The 20,030-nt window shown below is 37.9% G+C and overlaps 1 protein-coding gene across 5 annotated transcripts in view; it reads left to right on the top strand.

Moving 5' to 3' along the window:
• WNK3 (WNK lysine deficient protein kinase 3) overlaps window positions 1-20,030 on the top strand; it is a 165,182-nt gene that overhangs the window by 112,477 nt on the left and 32,675 nt on the right. For all 5 annotated transcript variants that reach the window (XM_058712224.1, XM_058712225.1, XM_058712223.1 and 2 more), the window contains exons 13-17: window positions 11,715-11,831; window positions 13,069-13,224; window positions 13,306-13,357; window positions 14,591-14,728; window positions 15,086-16,029. In XM_058712224.1, the coding sequence (XP_058568207.1) occupies window positions 11,715-11,831; window positions 13,069-13,224; window positions 13,306-13,357; window positions 14,591-14,728; window positions 15,086-16,029 (1,407 nt within the window). The remainder of the gene's footprint in view (window positions 1-11,714; window positions 11,832-13,068; window positions 13,225-13,305; window positions 13,358-14,590; window positions 14,729-15,085; window positions 16,030-20,030) is intronic.

Raw genomic sequence — 20,030 nt, 5'->3', positions numbered from 1 at the left:
TTGAGGTAGACCTGTATTGTTGTAAATTCCCTCTTAAAACCACTTTTGCTACATCCCAGAGGTTTTGGATCATTGTGTTTTCATTTTCATTTGTTTCCCTGTACTTTTTTTTTTTAATTTTTATTTTTTTAACTTTATTTTTTATTTTTTAAAATTTACATCCAAACTAGTTAGTATATAGTGAAGCAATGATTTCACTAGATTCCTTAATGCCCCTTACCCATTTAGCCCATCCCCCCTCCCACAACCCCTGGGGACTATGTGCCATTGAGGCCAGGCCATGAGTTTGGGCTCAATGTGCGATGGTGGCTGGGGATCGCAGTTGGGCAGGATACACGAGGGTGGTGGGTGTGCATAGCTGGATATGGTGCTGGTGACATGCCTGTTGCCCTTTGGCAGCTGTGCACCTGTTGCTAGGCAGGGTACCTCTATGTCTTTAACATAATTTGCCCTGAGTATAGGGCCAAGGCTTGCAGGCTTGGAGTAGGCAATCCTCAGCAGAACTCATGGGTGTGGAATACTGCTGGTGGGTTAGGTAGCAAACGTCTGTGCAGTCTCGCATTCTGCAGGTGTCTCTGTGCTTATGCTATGGGCAGGGGACAAAAATGGCATGTGCCAGCTCCCTCATTTTAGGAAAAGTCCCCAATACTGTCCAAAATCAGTATGAACAGATCTGACTCCTGTTTCCCCTGGCTTTGTATAAGCTGCCATTTTTATGTTGCCTCTCTGCTGTCTCTTTAAGGGTGGCAACCCACCTGTCATTCACCCACCTGGCTTGCCCAGTGCTAAGTCAGCTGACCTATAAAGCTCCAGGTTATAAACCCCACTGGTGTTACAAACTCATAGAATGTAGTCCCTCTTGTGTGTGTGTGTGTGTGTGTGTGTGTGTGTGTGTGTGTGGTTTTTTAAGAGAGAGAACGCAAACAGGGCAGATGGAGAGAGAGAGAAAATATCTTAAGCAGGCTCTGTGCTCAGTGTGGAGCCTGTTGCATGCCTTGATTCCATGCCCCTGGGATTATAACCTGAGCTGAAATCGAGAGTCGGGTGCTCAACAGACTTTGCCACCCAGGTGCCCCTGCCCCTCTGGTTCTTAGAGCCAAACTTTATGGGGATCAGTATTCCTCCTGTGAACTCCCTGGTGTGAGGGTCAGTTTCTCTGCTCTCTTTATGCACATAACTTCATTCCTTTTGTGGGAAGCCTCTTTGGCCTCTGACCTTCTTAACTTTTCAAATGCAGCTTCATCTCTAGTTGTGGAGTTTGTTTTGCCTGTCTTTGGATCACTCTCCAGTTTATTGACTTGGGTGTGGATGATATCTAGTTGAAAATGAAGGAAGGGTTGAGCTCTGCATCCTCCTACTCCACCATCTTCCCAAGCTCTGACTCTCTTCTGAACATTCTGTAATGGGCTTATATTTTTGTGTTGAGTTTTAGAAGTTTTTCATATATTTTGTTTTTTTTAATTTTTATTTTTTTTAAGTTTCATGAGATATAATTGACATATAACATTATAAACATTAAAGGTATACAACATAATGATTTATGTATATATTGATGTTTTTAAATTTTTTTTTATATCTAAATTTCAGTTAACATTCAGTGCAGTATTGGTTTCAGGAACGGAATTTGGTGATTGATAACTTACATACAAAACCCAGTGCTCGAGAAAGACCTCGGACTGAGACTGAGAGGGATCCAATCTCTAACTGCGGGGCTTTCTTCGGACTGGGGCCAGCTCCCGGTTCGCACAGCTGGGGAGGAGGGGAGCCACGCCTGGGTGCGATTGTAGGTCACAGGCTCAGTCTGCAGCTTGAGAAAGTGGTTCCCTCCCTGGAGGGCTCCATGATAGCACAGAACCTGCCTTCATCCGCCACTCCCCCCACCCCCCCATTTCTCCTCCTTATCTCTTCCCTCCCCTTGGCTGGTTACTCTGGTTTTTGGTCTGTCTAAACAGGCATATTTAATGCATTGTCTTGATGCATGTTCTACACCTCCTTCTTTACACTCCTTTCTCTCTCTCTGGAATAATCAAGCCATATAGTTTCTCTGTATGGGTAATTTAATCTACGTTTCATTTTCCCCGCCTCTTTCTTTATTTTCCTTTCTCTCTCTCTGGATTAAGCCTTTTAGTCTCTCTGACTAATCAACTGCCCAATCAACGTTTATCCCCCGCCCCACTGTTGTTATTTCTCTTTGGATGTGCTCTTCCCTCAGCACCTCCTCCAACCTCTTCTTTACTTGTAGTCTGTGTTTTTGGGTTTTTGGTTTTTAGCCGTTAGGTTTTTGTTTTTGTTTTTTTGTTTGTGTTATTTGCTTGTGTGTTTGCATGTTTTTGTCTCCTGTTTGTCTGTCTGTTTTCCTTTACAGGGCTACTCCAAGGAACAAATCTGGTGGAGGGTACAAAATATTACTACGAGTAGGGTAATAAAATAACCAAAGTCACAACAACAGAGAGCAAGTAACAATCCCCGATTAAACACCTCCTGAAGGGTCAGGCCTTGGACAGTATATAACGCTCCTTTAATATAGCAGTGTTTGCAGGTGCAGAGCACACAAGCTTTTAAAACGCATAAAGGACTTGGGGAGCCTGGGTGGATCGGTCGGTTGGGTGTCCGTTTTGGCTCAGGTCATGATCTCACAGTCCATGAGTTTGGGCCCACATCGGGCTCTGTGCTGACAGGTCAGAGCCTGGAGCCTGCTTCGGATTGTGTCTCCCTCTGTCTCTGCCCCTCCCCTGCTCATGCTCTGTCTCTCTCTGTCTCAAAAATAAATAAAAACATTAAAAAAATTAAAACGAATAAAGGATAGAAAACTACCCAAATTATGATGAAACGGAAGAATTCTCCTCAAAAGAAATGCCAGGAAGTAGCGACAGCTAATGAATTCATCAAAACCTATTTAAGCAATATAACAGAACAATAATTTAGAATAATAGTCATAAAATTAATCGCTAGGTTTGAAAAAAGCATAGAGGACAACAGAATCTATTGCTACAGAGATCAAGGGACTATAAAAGAGTCATGAGGTGGTAAAAAATGCTATAAATGAGGTGCAAAATAAAATGGAGGCGGCCACAGCACGGATTGAAGAGGCAGAGGAGAGACCGGTAAATTAGAAGATGAAATTATGGAAAAAGAGGAAGCTGAGAAAAAGAGAGATAAAAAAATCCAGGAGTATGAGGGGAGAATTAGAGAACTAAGTGATGCAATCAAATGGAACAATATCCACATCATAGGAATTCCAGAAGAAGAAGAGAGAGAGAAAGGGGCTGAAGGTGTACTTGAACAAATCATAGCTGAGAACTTCCCTGATCTGGGGAAGGAAATAGGCATTGAAATCCAAGAGACACAAAGAACTCCGTTCAGATATAACATGAAACAATCTTCTACATGACATATCATAGTGAAACTGGCAAAATACAAGGATAAAGACAGAATTCTGAAAGCACCTAGGGATACATTGGCCCCAACATACAAAGGTAGACACATAAGGGTAGTAGCAGACCTATCTACTGAAACTTGGCAGGCCAGAAAGGAATGGCAGGAAATCTTTAGTGTAATGAACAGAAAAAAATATGCAGCCAAGAATCCTTTATCCAGCAAGTTTGTCATTCAGGATAGAAGGAGAGATAAAGATTTTCCCTAACAAACAAAAACTGAAGGAATTCATCACCACTAAACCACCCCTACAAGAGATCCTCAGGGGGACTCTGTGAGTGAAATGTTGCAAGGACCACAAAGTGCCAGGGACATCACTACAAGCATGAAACCTATACCCATCGCAATGACTCTAAACCCATATCTTTCTATAATAACATTGAATGCAAATGGACTAAATACTCCAACCAAAAGGCATAGGGTATCAGAATTGATAAAAACACAAGACCCATCCATTTGCTGTCTACAAGAGACTCATTTTAGACCTGAGGACACCTTCAGATTGAAAGTGAGGAGATGGAGAACTATCTATCATGCAACGGGAAATAAAAAGAAAGCTGGAGTAGCCATACTTATATCAGGCAAACTAGACTTTAAATTAAAGGTTGTAACAGGAGATGAAGAAGGGCATTATATCATAATTACAGGGTCTATCCATCAGGAAGAGCTAAGAATAATAAATGTCTATGCACCGAATACGAGAGCCCCCAAATATGTATTAATTAATCACAAACGTAAGCAAACTTATTGATAAGAATGTGGTAATTTCAGGGGACTTTAACTCCACTTACAGCAATGGAAAGAACATCTAGAGAGAAAAATAAATAAAGAAACAAGGGCCCTGAATGATACATTGGATCAGATGGACTTGACAGATCTGTTTAGAACTCTGCATCCCAAAGCAACAGAATATACTTTCTTCTCGAGTGCACATGGAACATTCTCCAAGTTCAATCACATACTGGGTCACAAACCAGCCCTTCATAAGTATGCAAGAATTGAGATCATACCATGCATACTTTCAGACCACAATGCTATGAAGCTTGAAATCAAGCACAGGAAAACGTCTGGGAAACCTCCAAAAGCATGGAGGTTAAAGAACACCCTACTAAAGAATGAATGGATCAACCAGGCAATTCGAGAAGAAATTAAAAATTATGGAAACAAATGAAAATGAAAATACAACATTCCAAATGCTTTGGTATGCAGCAAAGGCAGTCTTGAGAGGAAAATACATTGCAATGCAGGCCTATCTCATGAAATTAAAAAATCCCAAATATAAAATCTAAGAGCACAGTTAAAGGAAATAGAAGCAGAACAGCAAAGACACCCCAAACTCAGCAGAAGAGAAATAATAAAGATCAGATGAGAAATAAGCAGTATTTGTTTAGTATAGAATCTAAAAAAAGATTAGAGCAGATCAATGAATCCAAGAGTTGTTTTTTTGGAAAAATAAACCAAATTGATAAACCACTAGCCAGGCTTCTCAAAAAGAAAAGGGAGATGACCCAAATAGATAAAATCATGAATGAAAATGGAATTATTACAATCAATCCGTCAGAAATACAAGCAATTTTCAGGGAATACCATGAAAAATTATATGCCAACAAACTGGACAACCTGGAAGAAATGGACAAATTCCTAAGCACCCACACGCTTCCAAAACTCAAACAGGAAGAAATAGAAAATTTGAACAGACCCATAACCAGCGAGGAAATTGAATCAGTTATCAAAAATCTCCCAACAAATAAGAGTCCAGGACCAGATGGCTTCCCTGGGGAATTCTACTAGACATTTAAAGCAGAGATAATACCTTTCTTTCTCAAGCTGTTCCAAAAAATAGAAAGGGAAGGAAAACTTCCAGACTTATTCTGTGAAGCAAGCATTACTTTGATTCCTAAACCAGACAGAGACCCAGCAAAAAAAAAGAGAACTACAGGCCAATGTCCCTGATGAATATGGATGCAAAATTTCTCAACAAGGTACTAGCAAATCGAATCCAACAGCATATAAAAAGAATTATTCACCATGATCAAGTGGATTCATTCCTGGGCTTCACGGCTGGTTCAATATTCGCAAATCAATCAATGTGATACATCACATTAACAAAAGAAAAGAACTATATGATCCTGTCAATAGATGCAGAAAAAGCATTTGACAAAATTCAGCATCCTTTCTTAATCCCTCAAGAAACTCGGGATAGAAGGAACATACTTAAACATCATAAAAGCCATTTATGAAAAGACCACAGCTAACATCATCCTCAATGGGGAAAAACTGAGAGCTTTCCCCCTGAGATCAGGAGCACGACAGGATGTGCACTCTCACCGCTGTTGTTTAACATAGTTTTGGAAGTGCTACCATCTGCAATCAGACAACAAAAGGAAATCAAAGGCATCAAAATTGGCAAAGATGAAGTCAAGCTTTCACTTTTTGCAGATGAAATGATATTATACTAGGAAAACCTGATAGACTCCACCAAAAGTCTGCTAGAACTGATACATGAATTTGGCAAAGTCACAGGATGCAAAATTAATGTACAGAAATCAGCTGCATTCTTATACACTAATAATGAAGCAACAGAAAGACAAAGAAACTGATCCCATTCACAATTGCACCAAGAGGCATAAAATACCTAGGAATAAATCTAACCAAAGATGCAAAAGATCTGTATGCTGAAAACTATAGAAAGCTTATGAAGGAAATTGAAGAAGATATAAAGAAATGGAAAAACATTCCGTGCTCATGGATTGGAAGAATAAATATTGTCAAAATGTCAATACTAACCAAAGCTATGTACACATTCAATGCAATCCCAATCAAAATTGCACCAGCATTCTTCTCGAAGCTAGAACAAGCAATCCTAAAATTTGTATGGAACCACAAAAGGCCCCGAATAGCCAGAGTAATATTGAAGAAGACCAAAGCAGGAGGCATCACAATCCCAGACTTTAGCCTCTACTACAAAGCTGTAATTATCAAGACAGCATGGTATTGGCACAAAAACAGACACAGAGACCAATGTAGTAGAATAGAGACTACAGAATTGGACCCACAAAAGTATTCCCAACTAATCTTTGACAAAGCAGGAAAGAATATCCGATGGAAAAAAAGTCTCTTTAACCAATGGTGCTGGGAGAACTGGACAGCAACATGCAGAAGGATGAAACTAGACCACTCTCTTACACCATTCACAAAAATAAACTCAAAATGGAGGAAGTACCTGAATGTGAGACAGGAAACCATCAAAACCCTACAGGAGAAAGCAGGAAAAAACCTCTCTGACCGCAGCCGCAGAAATTTCTTACTTGACACATCTCCAAAGGCAAGGGAATTAAAAGCAAAAATGAACTATTGGGACCTCATGAAGATAAAATGCTTCTGCACTGCAAAGGAAACAGTCAACAAAACTAAAAGGCAACCGACGGAATGGGAAAAGATATTTGCAAATGACATATTGGACAAAGGGCTAGTATCCAAAATCTATAAAGAGCTCACCAAACTCCACACCCCCCAAAAAAATCCAGTGAAGAAATGGGCAGAAAACATGAATAGACACCTGTCTAAAGAAGACATCCAGATGGCCAACAGGCACATAAAAAGATGCTCAATATCACTCCTCGTCAGGGAAATACAAATCAAAACCACACTCAGATACCACCTCACGCCAGCCTGAGTGGCTAAAATGAACAAATCAGGACACTATAGATGCTGGAGAGGATGTGGAGAAATAGGAACCCTCTTGTCCTGTTCGTGGGAATGCAAACTGGTGCAGCCACTCTGGAAAACAATGTGGAGGTTCCTCACGAAATTAAAAATAGAACTATCCTACCACCCAGCAATTGCACTACTAGGTATTTATGCAAGAGATGTAGGAGTGCTGATGCATAGGGGCACTTGTACCCCGATGTTTATAGCAGCAGTTTCAACAATAGCCAAATTATGGAAAGAACTTAATGTCCATCAACTGATGAATGGATGAAGAAGTTTTGGTTTATATATACAATGGAATACTACTTGGCAATGAGAAAGAATGAAATATGGCCTTTTTTAGCAGCATGGATGGAACTGGAGAGTGTCATGCTAAGTGAAATAAGTCATGCAGAGAAAGACAGATACCATATATTTTCACACTTATGTGGATCCTGAGAAACTTAACAGAAGACCATGGGGCAGGGGAAGGGGGAAGAAAAAGTTACAGTGAGGGAAGGAGGCAAACCATAAGAGACACTTAAAAACTGAGAATAAACTGAGGATTGATGGGGGGTGGGAGGGAGGGGAAAGTGGGTGATGTACATTGAGGACGGCACCTGTTGGGATGAGCTGGACATCCCAACTGGGTGTTGTATGGAAACCAATTCGACAATAAATTTCATATTAAAAGAAAAACAGTGATCACAGGTGCCCTCCTTAGTACCCACCACCCATCTAGCTCATCTCCCACTCCCCTCCCTTCATCAACCCATAGTCCGTTTTCTAGAATTAAGAGTCTCTTGTGGTTTTTTTCCCTCTCTTCTCTTTCCCCCCTTGCCATATGTTCATCCTTTTTGTTTCTTAAATCCCACATATAAATGAAATTGTATGGTATTTGTCTTTCTCTGAGTGACTTACTTCGCTTAACATTATACATTCTAGCTCCATCCACATTGTTGCATATGGCAAGATTTCATTCTTTTTGAAGATGAGTAATATTCCTGTGTGTGTGTGTGTGTGTGTGTGTGTGTGCGCGTGCGCGCGCGCGCGCATGCGTGCCCATACATGTATACACCATATGTTCTTTATGCATTCATTATCCATTCATTAGTTGATGGACATTTGCGCTCTGTCCATAGTTTGGCTGTTGTTGATTCTTTATATATTTTGGATACTAACCTTTTATTGGATAGGTCATTTGTAAATATCTTCTCCCATTCAGTACATTGTTTTTTAGTTTTGTTGATTGTTTCCTTTGTTGTACAGAAACATTTTAGTTTGATGTAGTCCCAATAGTTCATTTCTGCTTATATTTCCCTTGCTTTGGCAGACATATCTAGAACAATATTGTTATATCCAATGTCAGAGAAATTATTGCCTGTGTTCCCTTGTAGGACTTTAATGGTTTCAAGTCTCACATTTAGTTCTTTCATCCATTTTGCATTTATTTTGTATATAGTGTACAAAAGTGGTCCAGTTCCATTCTTTTGCATGTAGCTCTCCAGTTTTACCAACACTAATTTTCAAAGAGCCTTTTCCAATTGTGTGTTCTTGTCTCTTTTGTTGAAGATTAAATTACCATGTAATTGTGGGTTTATTTCTGGGCTTTAGTCCCGTTCTGTTGATCTGTGTGTCTGTTTTTGTGCCAGTACCATACTCTTTTGATTATGATAGCATTGTGGTATAACTTTAAGTCTGGAAGTGTCATACATCTACCTTTATTTTTCTTTTTGAAGATTGTTTTGGCAAATCTGGGTCCTTTGTGTTTGCATACAAATTTTAGGATATTTTTTTCTAGTTCGGTAAAAAAAATGTTTTGGTGAGGTTTACATTAAATCTGTAGATTGCTTTGGGTTATATGGTCATTTTAACAATATATGTTCTTCAAATTCATGAGCATGGAATATCTTTCCATTTGTTTGTATTGTCTTCAATTTCTTTTAGAGAGAGACAGAGACAGAGCACAAGTGGGGAAAGGCAGAGAGAGAGAGGGAGACACAGAATTCAAATCAGGCTCCAGGCTCTGAGCTGCCAGCACAGAGCCCAACGGGGGCCTCAAACTCACAAGCCATGAGATCATGACTTGAGCTGAAGTCAGATGCTTAAACATTTGAGCCACCCAGGCGCCCCAAAATGCAACTGATTTCTATACATTGATTTTGTATCCTGCAACCTTTGTAAATCCATTTATTAGTTTTAGTAGTTTTTTGGTGGTTTTTCACATAGAGTATCATGTCATTTTCAAATTGCAAAAGGTTACTTGTTTCTTGCCAATTTGGATCCCTTTTATTTCTTTTTGTGTCTAATGGCTGAGGCTAGGATTTCCAGTACTATGTTGAATAAAAGTGGTGAGAGTAGACATCCTTGACTTTTTCCTGACCTTAAGGGGGAACGTTTTCAGTTTTTCACCATTGAACATCACGTTATCTGTGGATTTTTCATATATGGCCTTTATTATGTTGAGGTACGTTCCCTCTCAACCTAGTTTCTTGAGGATTTATATCATGAAAGGATGTTGTGCTTTGTCATAGGCTTTTTTTGCATCTATTGAAATGATCATATGGTTCTTATCCTTTCTCATGTTGATGTATGTATCACAGTGATATATTTGCAAATATTGAGCCACCCTTGCATCCCAGGAAAAATTCCACTTGATCGTGGTGAATGATTTTTTTAATGTGTTATTGGATTCAGTTTGGTGGTATTTTGTTGAGTACTTTTGCATCTATGTTCATCAGTGATTTTGGCTTGTAGTTCTTTTTTTTGTATGTCTTTATCTGGTTTTGTAATGCTGGTTTCACAGAATGAATTTGGAAGTTTTCCTTCTTTTTCTATTTTTTGCAATAGTTTGAGAAGTCATATTCTTTCTTTCTTTCTTTCGTTCGTTCGTTCGTTCGTTCGTTCTTTATGGGAGAGAGAGAGAGACAAGTTGAGAGAGAGAATCCCAAGCAGACTCAGGGCTGTCAGTGCAAAACCCATTGCAGGGCTCAGTCCCACAAACCATGAGATCATGACCTGAGCCAAAATCAAGAGTTGGATGCTTAACTGACTGAGCCACCCAGGTGCCCCATATTCTCCATTTTTAAAAACTTAATATATCATGTGCATTTTCCTGTGTCACTTTGTAATTTTTCAGTAGCATAATATTTAAAATATTTTTCTTATTTTACAGTGAGAGAGAGAGAGAACGAGCGAGCAAGCGAGCAGGGGAGAGGGGCAGAGGGAAAGAGATAATTTTAAATTGGCTCTTGCTCAGCTTGGAGCCTAATGTAGGGCTTGATCCATTGACCCTGGGATTATGACCTGACCTGAAATCAAGAGTTGGATGTTCAACTCACTGAGCCACTCAGGTGCCCCGGTAACATATTTTAAATTGTTGCCTTAGATAGTCCCTTGTATAGAGATACAATATTTTAATAATCACTTCTGTTATTCTTCATTTAAATTGTTTCTATCAGTCTATCTCTGTCTGCCAGAATGTTTCTTCTCTTTTTGTCTTTCTCTCTCCTTTTGTCTGTATGTCTGTGCATGTCTCTTTCTCTGTAGCAAACACTCTTGAACACAGATCTATATAAAGATCCCTGTTTTTTTTTTAAGATCCCTGTTTTTTTTATTGATTCATTGCTAGAAGTAGAATTAATAGGTAAAAAAGTGACAAGCAGAAAACTGAACTCTTAAACTGAGAGAACAGGGGAGCCTGGGTGGCTCAGTGGGTTAAGCATCTGATGTTGGCTCAGGTCATGATCTTGCAGTTCGTGAGTTTAAGCCCCGCATCGGGCTCTGCACTGGTGGTGTGGAGCCTGCTTGGGATTCTTTCTCTCTCCCTGTCTCTCTCTGCCTCTTCCCCCTTTCCATATGCTCTCTCTCTCTTTCTCTCTCAAAATAAATAAATAAACTTAAAAAATTCAGAGAACAAAAATGGTTGGCAGAGGAGAGGTTGTTGTAGGGGATGATGTACAGCAAAGGGACTAAAGTCAATGAGAGTGTAATAACGTTGTCTCGTGACAGATGGTGACTACATTTACCATGGTAAGCATTGAGTAATGTGTGGAATTGTTAAACCAGTATGTTGTACACCTGAATCCAATATAACTGTTAATTATACTTCAATTTAAATTAAATCAATAAAAGTAGTGAAAATATATGAAGATTTAACAATTTTTAAAATTCGCGTTGCTAGATTGCCATCCAAAAAGTTGGACCAGTATACATTTCCATTAGCAGTGTGTTTTCTATTGCTTAAAGTGCTAATTTGTGTGATTAAGAGAATTTTGGAAATGAAGGACTAAATAAACTTTGCATTTCGGCAAAATACAGTGACTGTTCAGACTTTGTGTTTTCATAAAAGTTAAATTTTTCTTTTCCACAGGATCACCGTTCTAACATTTTGCTAATTTAAGTCTTTTATTTGTCATAGAATGGGTGTTAAGGCAGTGTTTCAACAGGGAAAAACAACCTTCTTAGAATCTCAACAATTTAAACTATTTTTCTATATATTGTATGTTAACTCATCTAGACGTTCCTTTGTCCATTTGCAAATAGAAGATAATAACTGACTCTTAAATTGGTGAAATGTTTGTGCCCAGGTGTCAACATCTGGAGACAACATGGTGGAGTGTCAGTTGGAGACACACAACAACAAGATGGTCACCTTCAAGTTTGATGCTGATGGTGACGCACCAGAAGACATTGCAGATTATATGGTAAGTACAATGAAACCAGATTACCTTCCATCTGGCATTCCATCTCTTTTTTCCTCTCATCCTTTCCCCTCATTTATTTAGAGCAATCTTTTTTTAGGGTACCATTAGTTTTTAAAATTTGCACAAAGATAAACTGTTTATGATCAAGAGTAAGTCTACCTTCTTTCATTTTATTATACTAATCTCTAAAACATGAGAGTGTTTTATTAAGACATTATCTAGGTCAGTGGTTCTTACCACCTTAAGAGCTTTTAAAAACAAATCCATTGCCTCGGTCCCTAATTAAATCAGAATCTTTGGAGTTAAGGCCTAAGCATCAGTAGTTTATGAAATAGTCCAGGTAATTCTAATGTAGTAGCTACTTACCTATAGGCATCTTACCTATAGATGCCAAGTAATGTTCATTTCATTTAGTTTTCATACTTTTTTTTTGAATTGTTAGGCTTAAGTTAGTAGTTTTGCCCTATTTTCATGGGGATAGGTAAGGGTGGCGGGAAGAGTACATAATGCTTTTGTTTCTGCTAATTTTCTTCAGATATGTATTCTTGTAGAAACAGAATTAAACGTTTTGTTTAAATTTTTTTGACGTTTATTTATTTTTTTGAGAGAGAGAATGTGAGCAGGGAACAGGCAGAGCGAGAGGGAGACACAGAATCTGAAGCAGGTTCCAGGCTCTGAGCTGTCAGCACGGAGCCCAATGCTGGGCTCAAACCCACAAACTGTGAGATCATGACCTAAGCCGAAGTTGTATGCTTAACCAACTGAGCCACCCAGGCACCCCCAGAATTAAACATTTTAAAAGTTAACGTCATTTCTGCCTCTTGTTTAACATCATATTTTATGAACTGTCTCCAGGCCATGCTTTATCGTCATTAGAGATGTTTCATTTTGTGATTTGTGATTTAAAAACTTTTGGGTTTGGACATCCTAGTTTTAAACATAAACATTGCCTCAGTTGTGTTCCTCAAATGATAATTTATAGAATGCAAGATATTTTTTTAAATGCTGTGTTCTTCTCTGGTAGGTAGTATCAATCTGACAAACATCAGTGGTCTCCAAATAGAATAATTTAATGTACTGTGTGGTCCTTTAGTGCTGGTTGTTTTTTAATTCTGTTGTGGCATTTGTATCTAAATAGTTAATTTTAATTCATTTTTCTTTAAGATAGTCACTGTGGATACAATATTATAATTTTGAAGAAACTAAATTTAATAGATTTATTTTTACGTTTGGACAGGTTGAAGATAACTTTGTGCTGGAAAGCGAGAAAGAAAAATTTGTAGAAGAATTGAGGGCTATTGTAGGTCAGGCCCAAGAGATCCTTCATGCCCACTCTGCTATAGATAGAGCCATTGGAATTGACTCTATAATTGTGGAATCCAACAGTAGCCAAGTAAGAACAATTATTTAGCAAATAGGTCTTCTCAGATATGTATCAGGAACTTCTTTATTTATCTATTCATTTTTAATTCAGACAGGATCATCTGAACAAGTACAGATAAATTCTGCATCCACTCAGACCAGCAGTAAGTATATTTAATAAAATTTACCATGTGGCTTTTGAAGCAAGACATTTGGAAAGTTTATGCAACTTCGTTGGGAAAGATGTTTGCCAATAAAGGAAATTAATAAATTGTTAATGTAGGTTTTCCCACACCTTAAAAGGACTTTTTAGCCTGGATGTAAGAAGTAAAACCATTATGTAGGTTTCCTTCAAGTGTTGGTTCTTTATCAAATTAGTTTATTTCCGAGTTGCTGCATGGTATGTTACCAGAAAAGCAGTCACAGTACTGATGACCTTTAACGGCTTTACTGTTTGAAGTCAACTGGTAAGTTTTTTTTTAACCACTGATGTGAGATGGACAGAACCTTTCTTAACTGATATCCCTATGTTCTAAGTTTGCTTCATTTTTTAATATAGTCATTTATATCTTGATTTCCTTCCGCTAATATTATGCTTCTACCTGCTCTGATCACTGATAAGTTTTTGTAAATCAGATACTAGATAAACTTCCAGGGACTAAAAATGGGGTCTTCTGTTTTCTTTTCTGATGACTTTATCTCTCCATTCTTTTCAGCTCTGGTCATGGTTATATTTAGAGTATCTGGGAGGGGGCGAAGAGCCATAGACAAATGAGGACCTGTGAAGGAATTATAACAACATGAAGAAGCAACAGGTGGTGTGGGAGTCATGAAATCAGATACCATTACCCTGAAATTTACTTTGTGTTAGGATGCCAGGGTCCTCCTCTATGTTCTTTTCCTTGTTAGGAGGAATTTGAGCAGATTTCTAACTGATAAAGTAGATTAAAGTTTAAAAAAGAATTACTTATTTGAATAAATTTACAAAGTAGGAGTAAAGGTGTAGGGACTTTGTTTTTAAGTCGTCATACAGTAAAATTGATTTTTTTCTTTTGGGGTATAGTTCTGTAAATGTTAATACTTGTAGATTTGCATAAGTATCATCATAATCAGGATCAGAACAGCTGGAGAAAATGTTTTCCATTTTCTCCCCCAAATTGTGCCCTGCTTTTATTGCTATTGATACAGTGTTTGTTTCATAGATTCTAAAATCCTTCCCTAAAGATATCTTGTGCTCAGTTGTTTAGAGTATTTGCCAGCATTGTACTGGCAAATCCTAGTGCTATTGGAAATGGAGATACAAGACAAATTGGTGTTTTAACCTGGTTTCCTTAATCAATAGGGTAAACATGTTGACAATTGCTTAGCCTATTAATTTTTGCAAATTCTTTCTACAGATGAATCTGCTCCTCAGTCATCTCCAGTTGGTCGGTGGCGATTCTGTATCAATCAAACAATAAGAAACCGTGAGGCTCAGTCCCCTCCTTCTCTTCAGCAGTCCATGTCTACAGTTCCTGGGTTACCTCTACTTTCTGGTAAGTGTTGTCTGTCAGCTTCATCCAGACTTGGAAGATGGGGATATAAAATTTATACCATATCTTTAACTTGTTTTCATGGGTATTTCATTTTTATGAGAATTTTCATAAGCATTTTTGAAGATGCTATTGTTAAGGTGTAACTTAAGCCATTTTAAAATATAATATTTATGAAAAAATAAAGGTTTTTTTTTCGCTTGGCAGGTTGAATTCTGTGTATTTTGAATCTTATTTATAACACTTATTCACACAGATTCTTGTTTGTCCCTTGCTCCTCTTGTCCCCTTTGAGTTTGAGTACTAGTCCATGCTTTGTATTTATTAATATGTGCCTAGCTATTCTTTGTTATTGTTCTAGGTCCAAGAACCACAAGTAATAAGGAAATATCACAGGATACACTGCTCACTCTAGAAAATAATCCCTGCCAGCGTGTACTTTTTGCCTCCAAATCAGAACTCAAGGATGTAGTTGATGGTAAGATTTCTGAATATGCCAGTGTAGACACTAAGCAGCAAGCTGTATTTTATCAAGTGGAAGATGACAGGCAGATAATGGCATCAGTTGCTAGTAGTTCAACTCATACTGCTACTTCAGTTCGTGCAGTTCCAGTTGAATGTGAGGGACTCACCAACCAAGCAGGCATATTTCTACCTGCATATCCATGTCACCAAGCTGCCAGTCAGGCTGATGTACTTATGGTCCCTCCTGGCGAGTCAACTCAGATTGCTGGTAACTCTCTTACAACTCTGGCATTTATGTCTGATCAAAAGCCTCAATCCTTAGCAGTGCAGCAACCAACTATGGATGCAGAGTTGATTTCCCAAGAAGGAGAAACTACAGTGAACACTGAAGCAAGTTCTCCTAAGATGGTCATTCCCACTCAGACCCCTGGCCTTGAACTGACTACCCTTCTACCCTCTACTGTCCTGGAATCAGATGGGGAAAGACCTCCAAAAATGGAGTTTGCAGACAACCGAATTAAAACTCTGGATGAAAAATTAAGAAACTTGCTCTATCAGGAGCATAGCATATCTAGCATCTATCCTGAGAGTCAGAAGGATACCCAAAGCATAGACTCTCCATTTTCTTCCTCTGCTGAAGATACGCTCTCATGTCCAGTGCCAGAAGTCATAGGCATCAGTCACAGTGGAATTCAAGATAGTCCTGCACAGTCCCCTAATTTTCAGCAGACAGGCTCTAAGATTCTGTCCAATGTGGCTGTGAGTCAGCCTGCTAACATATCAGTGTTCAAAAGGGACCTGAATGTGATAACTTCTATACCCAGCGAAATATGTTTACATGTAAGTATTATTCTTTCTAATCAATTTCTTATCCTTATTCTTTTAAAGAAATTCCTTCTTTTCTAAAGTTCTGTTCTTTGAAATTAATCTATGTCACAAGATTCTGAGGTCACAGGTATTTAGGAAGGCCATGACTTAGGCTACGGGTGCCAAGAATGTCTCCATAGAGATGGCAGAAGTATCTTTGGTGAGAGAGCCCTCTGGTGAATTAGCTAGGAACTTGCAAGCAATGACTTTTTTTGTATTGGTGACAGAACAGGACTGATTTATAGATTGTTTTAGTGTGTAGGAAGAGCTGACTTTTATTTATTTTTTTAAGTTTTTATTTAAATTTCAGTTAGTTAACATACAGTGTAACATTAGTTCAGGTGTACAGTATAGTGATTCAACACTCCCATACAACACCTAGTGCTCATCACAAGTGCACTCTTTAATTCCCACCACCTATTTTACCATCCCCCCCTCCCCCTGCACTGACCTCCCTTCTGGTAACCATCAGTTCTCTGTAGTTAAGAGTCTTTCTTTTTTTTCTTCCTCTTTTTTCCCCCTATGTTTGTTTGTTTTGTTTCTTAAATTCCACATATAAATGAAATCATATGTATGGTATTTTTTTAAGTTATGTAACATAGGAATTTAGTTTCCCTTTTCTATTCCTTCACATCACAGAGGTAGTGACTATCTGGTATTTATCCACTATTTGATACTTAACCTTCTTGACTTAAGCTTACACAGATTAGTTACATACCTATAACTTTTCATTCACAAAAATAGGATTGTGCTATATGCATATTTGTCTGCAAATTTATCTTTTCATTTTACAGTATATCATAAATATATTTCTAAATCTTTACCACTGTATCTCTTTATTATTATTATATAAGTAGTATATGTGTGTATATAAAGTAAAATCCATCCCACTTCCAAACCTATAGACATAGCTGTTAATGAATCTTTATAGACATGGTTTTAATTAACTTGCAAATATTTATATAATTTTACTCCTCTGTTTTATATTTACAAAGATATAGATCTATGTTATATGTTTATATTCATGTGATGTTCGGAATTATTTTTCAGTTATGAACATTTATCTGTGTTGGCACACAGAGTTCCATCTCACGTTTTTTTAAACAATAGCATAATATTCCATTGAATAGATATAACAAATGTTTATATTTTTGTAAACTAGTAATTTTAAAATATGCAATTAATATATAAATAAGAAATCAGTTCAGAAGGAGGGAAAATTAAAAGTAATTTATGTTAACACCTTCTTATACTCCATTTCCTTCCCCAAACACTGTTAAGGTCCTGGTTTTAATTCTTGAGGTCATTGCCATTAATAACTTGTAAATAATATACGTATCTATTTTTTTATTTAATAATTTTCAAAAATACCTGTTAACTCACTGCTATGAAGGGTGAGGAAATTACAATATTTTCCCTTTCCTCTTCTTTCTCATACACTTCCCGATTTTTATTTACTTGTATTTTTAACATTAGCAAAGTTTATAACATGTACATTTTTTTTCTGTAACACTTGGTTGTGCTTTGCCTGTAGGTTAATTCGAAGAATTGAAGATCAATAAACAGCATTTATGTTATGATTATATGTGTTAGCCTATGATCATGTAATATGATTAGAACCATAAAAAATGAAATATAATTTAATAATTTTAAACTTTGATCCTCAAAAGATACTGAAGTGTTAAAGTCAAATGAAATCTTTTGTTTTAAGTGTCCATTGCTACATCTGGATCAAATTTACCTGCTACTGTTTCTGGTGTCCTAGAATTCCTTTTTTTTTTCCCCTTTGAAATGCTTCTATGAGTAATATCTTTAAATATGTTGCATGGATGACTAATTTGTTTGTTTTTTTGTTTTTTAGTGTCCAAAAATGACTTTATTTTGCTTCACCCTTGATTAATTAAGTATACGTGGTAGGATCATTTTGAGTTAATTTTTGTATATGGTGTGGAATAGGGATTCAGCTTCATTCTTTTGCATGTGACTATCCAGTTGTTCCAGCACCAGTAATTCTCCTTGTTGTTATTTTTAAATGGAATTGTTTTCTTAATTTCCTTTTCAGATTTTTCATTGCTAGTGTATAGAAATACTAATTTTTAATTAATTTATTTACTTATTTTGAGAGAGAGAGAGAGAGAGATAGCGAGTGGGGGAGGGGCAGAGAGAAAGGGAGAGGGAGAATCATAAGCAGGTTCTGCAGCTATCAGTGTGCAGAGTCTGATGCAGGGCTCGGACTCACAAACCATGAGATCATGACCTGAGTCGAAACCAAGAGTCTGACGTTTAACCGACTGAGCCCCCAGGTGCCCCAGAAATACAACTAATTTTTAAGGGTTGATGTTGTACCTTCAATTTTCGCTGAGTGTGTGTATTATTTAGGATTTTCTGTATAATATATAAGATCATATCATCTGTGAAAAAATAGTTTTATTTCTTCATTTCCTGTTTTTCTTATCCATTAACTTATCATTTCATGTTTTCCATCTCTTGGTCCTTTTGCTTTTTGTACTTGGAGAATTTCTCAATTTTTATGCTGTTTCCAGACTTTTATTCAGGCATTTTTTTTATGTCAAGGATTATATTTTTAATTTCCAATAACTGTAGTTCATTCTTTTTCTTATGGTTGTAGTATATTCACACATCTTTCTGGAGGTGTTACAGTCTTATTCTATGTTATTAATGCTATTTCCTTGGCTATTCTTCTGTTTATTGAATTTAGTGGGTCTTTAAACTCTTTTTTGAATTTTTTTTATGTTTATTTATTTTTGAGAGAGAGGGGGAGGCAGAGCATGAGCAGGGGAGGGGCAGAGAGAGAGGGAGACACAGAATCCAAAACAGGCTCCAGTCTCTGAGCTGTCAGCACAGAGCCCGACGCAGGGCTTGAACTCGTAGGATCATGACCTGAGCCGAAGTTGGACACTCAGCCGACTGAGCCACCCACGCGCCCCTGTTTTTTTAACTTTTTATTTATTTTTTTAAGTAGTCTCCACACCCATTGTGGGGCCTAAACTCACAACCCCAAGATCAAGAGTCACACATTGTAACCAACTGGGCCAGCCAGGCACCCCTAGTGTTTTCTTATAGTATTGATTTCCTGTAAGTGTTTGGTGATTCTTAGTTGTATACTCATATTTTCTTTAACCTGTGTAAGATTCCTTGTTTGTCTCTCTAAATGCTATATTTAATTGCTGTAGCCTTCCTCCAGTAATTGTGGGAAAGGCATGGGACAGGCTTCTTGGCTCTGGATATTACAACTTTTCTCTAAATGCTGCCTGGAAGGTGGCCTAATAGTCTTCACAGGTAGAAGGGCTTCCCCTTCCTCTTGGATGTTGTCTCCTTTCCCCATTGCTGATCTTTCTTGTGGCCACAAACATTTGCCTCTCACCACTCTTATTTGGGAGCAGATGTCTCTCCCTTTTGCTTGCTTTGGAGGTCAGGAGGGAAAGAGAACTTCCTGGCTGTTCTTTCTTTAGTACCCCAACCAGTTTTCTCCCATTCAGTAAGTCAAGATCTCTTTTTTGTGGACCTCAAATTCTAGTAGTGGAAGACAAACGCTAAACAAATAAAGGGTTATAATAGAACAAGTAGGGGATTACTTTATTACAAGGTGGTCAGGGAAGAACTTGTGTGTGATGGTGACATTCACAGGTGGAGACCTGTTCAAGGAACCAAAAGAAGTCCAGTAAGTAGGAGAGTGTTATGAGATGATGTTTAGGAGGCATAAAGGAGACAGATTGGGTATAGCTTTGTAAGCATTCTAGTCAACCACTCTTCCTTTAGGTTGGCCAGGGCTCTCTCTTACTGTCTGTATCTGCCACCCAAGTTTGCAGCATTTTGAAACAGTTCCTGCATGTGTCATGGGCTGCTTTTTCCTCCTTTAGTCATATATGTATGTGTCTGTATCTTTTTTTTCTGTTGTGTCTATGAATTTGGATTTGTAAGGTAGGCTAGAACTTGTATTTAACTTACCGTCT

The sequence above is a fragment of the Neofelis nebulosa genome, chromosome X, assembly GCF_028018385.1.
Source record: "Neofelis nebulosa isolate mNeoNeb1 chromosome X, mNeoNeb1.pri, whole genome shotgun sequence".
In the NCBI taxonomy this organism is placed as follows: domain Eukaryota; kingdom Metazoa; phylum Chordata; class Mammalia; order Carnivora; family Felidae; genus Neofelis; species Neofelis nebulosa.
This window is presented reverse-complemented; position numbering and strand designations above follow the sequence as displayed.